General features: G+C 38.2%; 1 protein-coding gene across 1 annotated transcript; it reads right to left on the bottom strand.

Annotated features, from left to right (window-relative positions):
• Positions 1-860: 860 nt before the first annotated feature.
• Positions 861-10312, bottom strand: LOC129579906 (fatty acid synthase-like). The gene is made up of 12 exons (XM_055470091.1): positions 9835-10312; positions 9126-9649; positions 8458-9050; positions 6859-8095; positions 6569-6792; positions 4481-6430; positions 4385-4408; positions 4224-4322; positions 3537-4158; positions 2533-3473; positions 2420-2469; positions 861-2334 (listed from the first exon to the last, which is right to left on the bottom strand). The coding sequence occupies exons 1-12, from the start codon at positions 9982-9984 to the stop codon at positions 1600-1602; spliced, it is 7149 nt and encodes a 2382-aa protein (XP_055326066.1). The 5' UTR covers positions 9985-10312; the 3' UTR covers positions 861-1599.
• Positions 10313-11440: the final 1128 nt, after the last annotated feature.

The following is an 11440-nucleotide window of genomic DNA, read 5'->3' on the forward strand; positions in this document are numbered from 1 at the left end:
AAAAAAAAACAACAGTTTAGAAAGCCACAATTGGCAAAGAAAAACGTTGTTTAAAACATAAACAAATTTTGTGCTTTGAAAGTTAAGGAGAACTCTAAACATATGACCGGGGAATGAATTTGGCTAGAAATTCTGCTTGTTTTTGTGGGCTTACACATGGGACTTTCTTTTTTTCCGTTTTTCCTTACTTTTTACCTTCCTCATTCGCTTTTTCGGGGACAGAATTATGTAAATGAAATACAGTGCTTTATATGTTACTGTGTGATGGAGGTTTTGATCGCAAAAGTCACGAATATTTATTTTTATTTTTTTTATTTTTTTTTATTTCATTAAACACCGCCAAGCTCTGGCTGAATATAATGTGGGTTTTGTTAGAGGTTTGGCCGGAAAAGAGTGCAAGACTGTTACAATTTTTATAAATAATGAACAATAGTAGCAGTAACTTTCGATAACTTTCAGTTCTCGCCTCGTTAAAAACCTGGCTCTTTTCGTAAATAGAACAATTACCGTAAAATTTGACAGAAACAATTCGAGGAACAATGAACATTTGAGTCAAACAAACAAAAATTGCTTTTCAACTATGTTCAATTCAATTTTCTCACTAGGAAAAATAAAGACTGGCTAAAGAAATCAAAATCTTCAATTGAAATAGATAATGCAAGGTATCAAATCAATAATGCTGATCGGTTTTCCATGTTACATTGAGTTTAGTTTGAGCTTCTTACCTTTTCAAAGCTACGAAATTGACAATAAAGAGCTCGAAAAATGAAAAACTTTCCATATCCGACGTTTTATTTTTAACTTTCAATTAAATGCGATGTATAATAAACAAATAAACAAAAAAAAAACAAAGAAATCTATTTGTTGTTATTCAATGGAAATGCGTTTTATTGAATGGAAACAATTTCAAAATGTTAATAAAATTGATACCATTTGAACCAATCCCGAAATTTAACTGTTATTCATCCCACTTGAAATATACTTTCAATTTTATCGAACATTCAGTTCGCCCTAGTTTGTTTTTGTGCTTTGAAATGTCGGTGCAAATAATAAATTATATATTTTTGATGCGTACAATCCATGTGAAATTTTTTTGACTGAATGCCTGTTTAAATTGATGATTCAATTCACAGAGAGTTAGAAAATAAATTGGAATTTTTTTTAAAAAAATAGTCAGCTTTAGACACCTCTCAGACAGACGTAGCTTTGGTTACCTTTCAGGCAGTCGTTTAATGTTGGACATTTTAACTGAAGAGTAACTATCAAGCGACTATGACTAAAGTTAACTACAGTTGCCCAAATGGACAAAAACGAAATTATTAGGCAGTCAATAGCCAACCCAAAATGTCTAAAATTGGGAAACAAGCTACTCAGTCAAGAAATTTTCACACAGGAAAATATTCATTCGTTGTGAAGTGATATCAATTCTTTAGAAAATCTTATATCTACGATTACAGTCTCCTATTTTGTTTAAATTCTCTTATCTTAAGAATAATATTATCATAATATTATGAACTCAGCCAATAAAAAGCCGTTCAAGCCTCACCGTCCCTACCTACAAACCCGCCAGCCACCGTAAGTCTAAATATTGCTTAGTCGTTATGATTCTTTTGTTGGCTGTGTCGTGATTTCATTGAGAATGTTGGTCAATTCAGTGTTTTCAAGCACAGTCAAATGGTTTCCGTCCACATATTTGACGTTCACTCTCTGTTCCGTATATTTATGCAGATCATAGTCTTCAACAATATCGGTGAATGAAGCTAGGGTTGGTCGGACTAGAGTGATTGATGATTTCAGTTTTGCATCTATAACACCGGCAAATTCATCTTTTTCAAAATTCAAGTTCATCACCAGTTTTAGTCGATTCAATATCGCTCCAGTGATATTGTAAAGATATTGCTTTGAGTAATTGGTTTTGAATTCAGATGATACAAATTCACAGATTAATTCGATTTTTGCTAATAAACTATTGCAGGTGGCCAATTTCTTAGCAAAACTATCGAGCATGTCAGTGCTGCAGAAATGAGCGAATAAAACCATGATTAGATCATTTTCTGGATCGCCAGTTTGAACAGTTCGACGTAAACCTTGTGCCAATCGGAACAAATGCGTGGGCGAACCATCAATCAGAATCACATGACCAACTTTGCCACGTTTTTCAAGCATTGACGCAATTTTCATTGCAATGTAAGTGCCAAACGAATGACCCACAATATAGTATTCATTTTGATTGGTAAACTGGCCATATACTTCGTCGATTATGGTGTCGGCAATCGCTTTCAATTTGATTTCATTCCGGGATTTCATCAACTGAAGAAGTTTAGAGGGTATTTTCTGAAAGTAGACATCAAAACGTTGAGTTATAAAATATGAAAATGGCCAAATAGCAGAAATTTTATGATTTTATCGAGTTCCTTACCATATTTGCACCCACAGACTGCCAAATTGGGCCACCAACACCCTCAATTCCTGTGAACAGAAAGAGTATTGATAAACAATCGTTTTAACTATCAATAACTCAATGTGACTCACCTGGAATGAAAATGATTTGTGGCGATTTTGCCGCCAAGTTATTGATTGGCAATAGTGTAATGTCGCTCATTGATTCATCGCCCAAGTTTTGGAACAGAATATTTGCTGGAATCTGAGGTTCATTCGATGCTTTAGCTTCGTGTTTGGCTCCAGAGCTCGATAATTCCTCTAATTTTGCAAATGTAACCGAACGCAGTTGTTGAGGCGTCAAAAACACATCGAATTCACGTTCTAAAACTTGTTTTATTTCGACCGACATCAAGCTATCCATTCCTAGCTCGGCCAGTGATGCGTTCTTCGAAATGGATTTGATATCACGAATGCCCATAATTTTCATTACACTCTTGATTAGAGTCATTTGACCGTCTTGACCCGCCTCACCCGCATGTTTATCAGCCACTACTATGCTAGAGACAATGGCCTGCGGTGAAGTAAGCAAAGTATCCAAGACATTCAAACAAGACTCGATGCGTTGTTGCATCGTGCCAACAACCTCGATATCTTTCCCCTGTAACATCTCAGCTACAAGACCGACCTCACCAATAGCTCCCCATTGGATGGCTTTGCCCGGTAGCTTCTCCTGCAAACGTTGCTCTATGATACGCTCCATTATCGAGTTGGCCATTCCGTAGTTCGATTGGCCAGCGTTTCCTCTGCCACAAGATGCACTTGAAAACACCACAAAGTGTTCCAGTTTTGGACACAGAATTCGAGACAGTTCATTGAAGTATCTCGTAGCGATGGCTTTTGGTGCGATGGATTCTTGGAACTTTTCGACTGATTGGTTTTCCAGAATACTATCACGGAGCACAACAGCCAAATTGAATATACCACCAATTTGTCCATAGGTCAGAGACTGTACGAGTAAACTTTTCGTTCCTTGATACGTACCAATGTCGGCGATATTGACTATCACCTTGCAGCCGTACGATTCCCAAAGTCTGTTTTTAAAAGGAAAAAATCATCATTTACATTGAAGTTACATTGGTCATCAATATCCTTACCTTATTCTAAATGCTTGATATGAAGTGGTTACTCCTCGTCGAGAGTTTAAAACTAAAAATCGGGCACCACGAACCACAAGCCAGTCACACAGTTCCACACCGAAACCGCCCAGTCCGCCAGTAACAATGTAGACTAAATCCGGTTTGCAATATACTTTCGGGTTCACTTTTATCGGAACCGATGCTAGAGAGTGTTCTGTCTCACGTATTTGAATCATCACTTTCCCAACATGTTTTCCAGTGCTCATGAAACGATATGCATGCTCGATTTCATTGACATGGAATGCAGTCGAATGGAGTGGTTGAATTATTCCAGTTCTCAAATCTTTGTCCATTAGTTCGTAGACAATTTTCCGCTCTTCGGGCATATAAATCAAATTATCAGCGAAGACGGCTCTGAATGTGGTTTCATTTTCAAATGCACTCATTCCTAAAGCTGAGTTATTCATGATATCGAATTTTCCGATCTCTAAGAATGTACCGCCAGGTGCCAAACAACGCACTGAGGCCAATAATTTTTCATCAGACAGAGAATTCAAGACAAAATCAACACCTCGGCCCTTTGTACGACGCAATACCAAATGTTCAAACGAACAATCTCGTGACTTGCCGATGTTTTCCTCTGAAAGTGTAGGAAATTGTTTCAGACTTCTTCAAACTTTTCCTTCAAAACTCATAACGACAAACCTTTTAACTGTGGAAACAAACTCAAGATAAACTTCTTCTTTTGTTGCGTTGAAACCGTAGTGAAGACTTCCAAACCATATGCCAATGCAATGCGAATAGCTAAATAAAAAAGGAACCTTTCATTTATTAACATCAAATTTTAGTAGGATAGACCAATTTACCTGCCAAACCAATACCTCCGCTTCCTGAGAAATTAAAAGACAAATTGAAAATGAACATTTCTTCATGGAATCATTTTGAATATCATGACAACTCACCAGCATGGATCAAGATTGATTTGCCCCTGGTGATTGGTTTTCCAAAGAAGAAGGCATAATATACAGTGATGTAAACCGTTGGAATGGTAGCACCATCACGCAGTGACCAATCTTTAGGAATAATCCACGTAAAATGTTCAATTGGCTTAACTTGTGTGGCCATCGAACCTGACTTCACCATTCCCATTACACGTTCGCCACAAGTATTGATTCCAGAGAATTCAAATCCCAGCAAACAATCACCATCAATGCGCGAACCATGGCATGATTCGGTTGAAAGTCGACCCGTGGCTAACATCACATCTTTGAAATTGATTGACGAGTAATGGACGTTGACCAATTTATCGACTGTTGGCTTCAGCGGTCCATTAAGCCAATCGAATGATGATAAATCGCCAATTCGTTGAACATTTGCATAAACGTGATCTAATCGAGGAGTTTCCTGCAGATTTGGTTTCAGTTCGAAGAAACGATACGTTCCCCAAACTGAGTTACGGTAAACGTTTATCGCCAATCCAAGGTCCAATTGAGAGACATACAGACTGTTCTCGAAAGCGAATTTCGGAGATAATCGATCCATAATGATGACGCATCGGACCTTCTCGCCGCCTGGCTCACGGCGCAGGCAGTTAACAAGTCCCAACAAACCCGGAGTAGGATCGTTTTGAGCCACAAGCAACACTGGACCAGATTTTATACTGTTTTTGACGCCTTCAAGCCATTGGTAATTGAAGTCATTTGAGAGAACCTCAATGATTACTTCATCTTTCAATGACTCGGTTGTTTGTTTTCGTTGGAGCAACACTAGCGTTTCACTCTCAGTTGGAATGGTTGTAATCATGTTAAAATCAGTCGGCAGCTCAGTGAAAGTGGCATTTCCGCTTTTACGTACAAGCAAAAATGACTTTTCTTCAATTGATTTGAGAACTTGTTCCATTTCGATCGTAGCATCCTCCATGGCAATCATCACATTATATCCCTTCAAATCGGAAACCGGTGTGCCTTTTAACGTTTTGACGTTCTCAAGGGAAACGTCTTGTTCAGTGAGGAATTGTAAGTCACCTATGATCAATGGAGTTCTTGAGATAGCTTCGTCGAATAGCGTTATGATTGGTGTTACGTTTTTGGAGTCGATTTCGACAATTCTCAGTTTTGGCGATGCGACTGTGTTCTCGATTATGAGCTGTGTCAAGACATGAACACCGTTCAATAGTGTGAGTGTTTCACTTGGAACCAAAGGCAGGAATCGGTATGCTTCCAAGACCTCAAGACCTGGTGGCTTTCGACGTGCAATCGCATTCACGCTCATGTCATAGATTTCTACTCCACCACATTTCACCATCTTCATTTCAGGATCGTAGGATGCCATCAGTTCGCCATTTTGTTCGGCAATACTGTTCAACGTCGCGGTTTGCTTCACTGAATCGATTCGCACTCTTCGGATTCGAGTTGGTAAATACAACGCCCGCGAGTCCTTCGCCAAAATATTCACTTGGAGCATAGTGTCCAAGAACGCTGCCCAGTTGTCGTTCCACTTGATAATGGCTTTTTGGCCATCTAAACGGGTCTTTTCCACTCCTTGGAATAGGTTTTGATAGTGATAACCGCGCAATCGAAGCTCTTTGTAGAAATCTTTCTTGTCAAGCACATTCGTACCGTTTTCGAACTCTTCTGCATCGATCGATACATCCTCAGACTCGGTTGTTTCGACGTTACGAACCATTCCTGATACGACCGTGACTCCATTCTCCGTAATTTCAAAATGTCCACTGCCGTAATGAATCATGATGTTTAAGTCAACCTTTTGACCAGGCGCGATCGTAGTGGCTCTCAAGAATCGGACATCCTCAAATTCGACATTAATGGTTGTGCTAATCGCACCGAATGTCATCATCGACAGTGTATCCCAGACCAATTGCAAGTAAGTTGTACCAGGCACAATGACACGACCTGAGGAAGTTCGCAAATTGGGTTTAAAAAAATGCTTCTATAAAATTTATTCAAGAATTCTTGTAGAAGAAATTTCACGAATTTTTTTACAATGTCACTGACTGTCTTCAGAAATTACGTAATTTAGTATCAACTTACCGTCAATAATGTGGCCTGATATGTAAGGATCCACATCTAATGAGACAGATACTTTTCGTTCACCGCTATGACCGCCTTTCTGAACGAAGAACTTCATAACAAACCAATCTTCTGTATGATCCCATTTTATCAATGGTGATATCATTGGCGTTCCGCGTGAAACAGGGAACTCAACTTTGGGATAAAGGCGTTCGATCGGCAAAGTGAGGCCATTCAGGAACATTCTTGTTAAGAAAGTGTCTGTTAGAAGGATTTGTATAAATGCGGTGTAAACGCATTGAAATACTTACTTTCCCAAAGCGCTCAAGAAGAAAACGGCATTATTTTCATGGCCACGATGAGTGAGCGGCACGTGAACAGCTTGTAGCATCGATTTCTTGACAATTGCTTGGAGAAGTCCGTGCGGAGCTATTTCGATGACGATCGATTCCGAAGGTAGTAAGTGAACCGTTTCCTCAAACAAAACAGGCTTCAGTAGATTGTTGGTGTGGTATTCGGCGGAACTGAAATTGCTCTGCTGCAAATGCCATTCTTCCTTGGGAACACTAGTGCTGAGCCATTTTCCAGACCGTTTCAATGGCTGTGGAATGATTTCTCGTAACTTATGCAAGAGCTTTGGTCCCATATCAGCAATGTATCTTGAATGGTAAGGAATATTGGAGCATTGAACTTCCTTCGCGAAAATTCCCTGTGATTTAAGCTCCTCGACAAACTTGGCAACATCGGCCTTTGGACCGGATATTGTTGTTGAAATGCCGCTGTTACGGCAAGCGGCTTCAATAGTTGGTGGTAGCATATGAACCACCTTTTCATAGCCCAAACCAACAGCTGCCATCGATCCTTCGATGACCTTAGTCTCGACACTAACAACGCCCCGGGAGTATGCGGCCAAAATAGTTTGCTCGGCCGTAAGTGTTCCGTCCGCATAAGCCACTCCTAACTCTCCAACCGAGTGGCCGATGCAATAATCCATTTTAACGTCTAACAATCGAAGTATGTTCACGAGACCAATTTGAATGCATGAGATACCGATGAATGAGTTGACAATGTGATCGAAGGTCTTTGGGTCATCTGAAGTGATGACTGACATCAGATCCACACCGAATGGCTTGAGAACACGATGGCATAACTGGACAGTTTCACGGAACTGTGGGAAAACCATCAAAGCCTTGCCCATCATTGGCCATTGTGAGCCCATTCCACTGAACAGCCAAACAACCGGCAGCTTATTTCCATCGACTCGCTTCATTGCGCGCGATAAACTCAAGGCATTTTTCGAAATATCTCCATTCGAATCTTTGCTTAGAATTGTGTAACCACGATGGAGATATCCTTGTACCTCCTCAGCTTGAGCGCTGTGCAACAGACCAATGTACTCAGCATCAAGTGGCTGTGATTCCAACGTATTGAGCATTGCATTGACCGCTTCTTCTGTTCGACCAGCCCAATTCACAAGCCGTGGAATATTGTCAAGCGGAGCTCCTCCGTTGATTTTATTTTTTGGATTCATCGAAAGCAAAGCATGAGCTGAAAAAAAAATTTGATACAAGTAAATTGATTTGAATTCACGTATGAGTCAACGGTCAATTCTATTCAATTTGTCAACGACGAAATTGAATTTATTTTGAATAAATTTATCACTTATTACAATTGAATGTGATTCATTTTCAATTCAGTGTTAACTAAATATGCATGAATTTGAACAGTGGCATTTAAATTGTGATAGTGTGCGTAAGTAAGTTTAATTCATTTTCGGCAAAGTAACAAAAGGCAAATAATCACGACAGAGAGAACAAACTAACATTCTTTGTAAACAAATTGAAATTCTCCAAAGTAATTTGAATTCCAATTAAAGTTCATTGAATTTTAATTTGGAATAGGTGACTTACCGTTGGCTCCACCAAAACCAAATGAGTTGATAGCAATTTTATCACCATTCAAAGGTGTTGTTTCACTGCAAACGATCATGCGTTTTTCAGTGAGCGCCGGGATCGATGACCGAATCTGTTCAAAATTGAGATTTGGTGGAACTTTTCCATGTTCGAATGCGATAATAGCTTTGGTAATTGAACATGCACCAGACGTTGATTCCGTATGCCCAATATTTGATTTGATCGAACCGACTAACAATGGTTCGGTACGACCTCGACAGAATATATTGTCTAATGCTTTACACTCTTCGGGATCACCGACAAAAGTACCGGTACTATGCGCTTCAACATAGCCGACTGTAGTTGGGTCCAATTGGAGATCGTCATAGAATTCCGCTAAAAGTGCCTCTTGCATTTCGCCTGATGGATATGTTATACCCTCAATTTTGTATCCATCGCAGTTCGCTTTCGAATAAATCAAATTTGCGTAGATACGTTTGGCATCTCTTGCTCGTTGCAAATATATTACACAAATTCCTTCTGATCGAGTGTAACCGGACGCCTTTTCGTCGAATGGACGACAGTAGCCGTCTTTTGCAATGACCCCCAATCTAAAAATAAAGTTTGAGTAAATGATGAATTTTGTCTCATCGAAACTTTTCAATTTCTATTCAAAGTTAAACTACCTGGCAAACTGAAGCGTCGTGTATGGATGCAAAAGAAGATTCGAACCACCAACCAAGGCAGCATCACATTCGCCACTTCGAATGGCCGAAAATGCGACATCCAATGCATACATTGAACTTGAACAGGCCGTGTCCATCATAAATGATGGACCAGTTAAGCCCAAGCAGTACGAAACACGATTTGCAAGCATCGCACGGCTACATCCCGATATTCCCAAACCGCCTAATGTTATGTGAGTTGGATCATAGAAGAATGCTCTTTCCGATTCATTAAAACAAGCACCGATAAAAACACCCGTTTTCGATCCACGTATCGACTTTGGGCAAACACCCGCATCCAAAATTGCTTCGTAAGCAGTTTCAATTAGCAATCTACCCTGCGGATCCATACAATGCGTCTGCTTATACGGAACACCGAAAAAGGTTGCATCGAACTTTTCAATATCGTTGATTATACCCATTCGAGACGGAATCTCTGGGTCGTAATTGGGCCATCTTTCTCCTAATGCTGTCACCAAATCCACCTAAAAATATTGCGATTTTTTTTTAATGTAACATCTTTTCTGGATGAAAATTCGAACCAATGATGAATATTTGGCTATTCACACAGAATTTTTTTTAGTTCTCAACTGTTGTAGCACTTTTTTGCGATTTTTTTTCTTCAAATAATAGGTTGTCAGTGTGTTTTTGCATACAAAAAAAAATTCACCTTATTATATAATTTTTTTGCAAATTCCGCAACATTTTCTGCATTTGGAAATTTTCCGCTAACTCCAGTAATAACAATTTCATCACCTGGTGAAGCTGCTCGAATACGAGCGTCCACTGTTTTACCACTGTTTGGTTTCACTTCGGACATTTTTCAACAGTTTTTTTTTTCAATCGAATTTTTGTTTTTCTATTTCAAATAGATTTTCTTCACTTATTACTTATTCCTTCTTTGTTTTCACAATATTCAAAATAAATATTATAATTTGATAACAAACAGAACCAATTCTTCCACCAAAAAACACTTGAATGTTCAAATATATTTTGTAATCACTTAACAAAGACTTTGGCACTTTGTTAATTTATTTGGAATTTCCCAAATGTGTTTTTTTTTCAATTTCACTATTTTTCCACTTAAAAAGCCACTTAATTTTTCCAATATGAGCACTTGAACTGGAGCGATCGATCACTGACTGGACAGATACGATGGAATGATGGCCTTTTTATACGAAACTTTCACGCATTTTTCGATTGTATCAGCGCATTTTTAACTTATCTAATCGTTGAACCGACCGAAAAAGTCAAACAATCTAATATTCGTTTTGTTCTCTGAATAATTGGCTTTTGTCGGTTCAATTACGAAATTAACATTCTTCAAATTACCGCATTCTTGTCTATTTGGCTAAAATGCAAATTAATCGACATTAGCGATTGCAATAATGAATATCAACTGTTATATGCATATTAGAGTTTGAAAAGGAAAAAAAAACAACAGTTTAGAAAGCCACAATTGGCAAAGAAAAACGTTGTTTAAAACATAAACAAATTTTGTGCTTTGAAAGTTAAGGAGAACTCTAAACATATGACCGGGGAATGAATTTGGCTAGAAATTCTGCTTGTTTTTGTGGGCTTACACATGGGACTTTCTTTTTTTCCGTTTTTCCTTACTTTTTACCTTCCTCATTCGCTTTTTCGGGGACAGAATTATGTAAATGAAATACAGTGCTTTATATGTTACTGTGTGATGGAGGTTTTGATCGCAAAAGTCACGAATATTTATTTTTATTTTTTTTATTTTTTTTTATTTCATTAAACACCGCCAAGCTCTGGCTGAATATAATGTGGGTTTTGTTAGAGGTTTGGCCGGAAAAGAGTGCAAGACTGTTACAATTTTTATAAATAATGAACAATAGTAGCAGTAACTTTCGATAACTTTCAGTTCTCGCCTCGTTAAAAACCTGGCTCTTTTCGTAAATAGAACAATTACCGTAAAATTTGACAGAAACAATTCGAGGAACAATGAACATTTGAGTCAAACAAACAAAAATTGCTTTTCAACTATGTTCAATTCAATTTTCTCACTAGGAAAAATAAAGACTGGCTAAAGAAATCAAAATCTTCAATTGAAATAGATAATGCAAGGTATCAAATCAATAATGCTGATCGGTTTTCCATGTTACATTGAGTTTAGTTTGAGCTTCTTACCTTTTCAAAGCTACGAAATTGACAATAAAGAGCTCGAAAAATGAAAAACTTTCCATATCCGACGTTTTATTTTTAACTTTCAATTAAATGCGATGTATAATAAACAAATAAACAAAAAAAAA

This window comes from Sitodiplosis mosellana, unplaced genomic scaffold (genome assembly GCF_009176505.1).
Source record: "Sitodiplosis mosellana isolate CC-2019 unplaced genomic scaffold, AAFC_SMos_1.0 Smas_scaffold_6737, whole genome shotgun sequence".
NCBI lineage: Eukaryota > Metazoa > Arthropoda > Insecta > Diptera > Cecidomyiidae > Sitodiplosis > Sitodiplosis mosellana.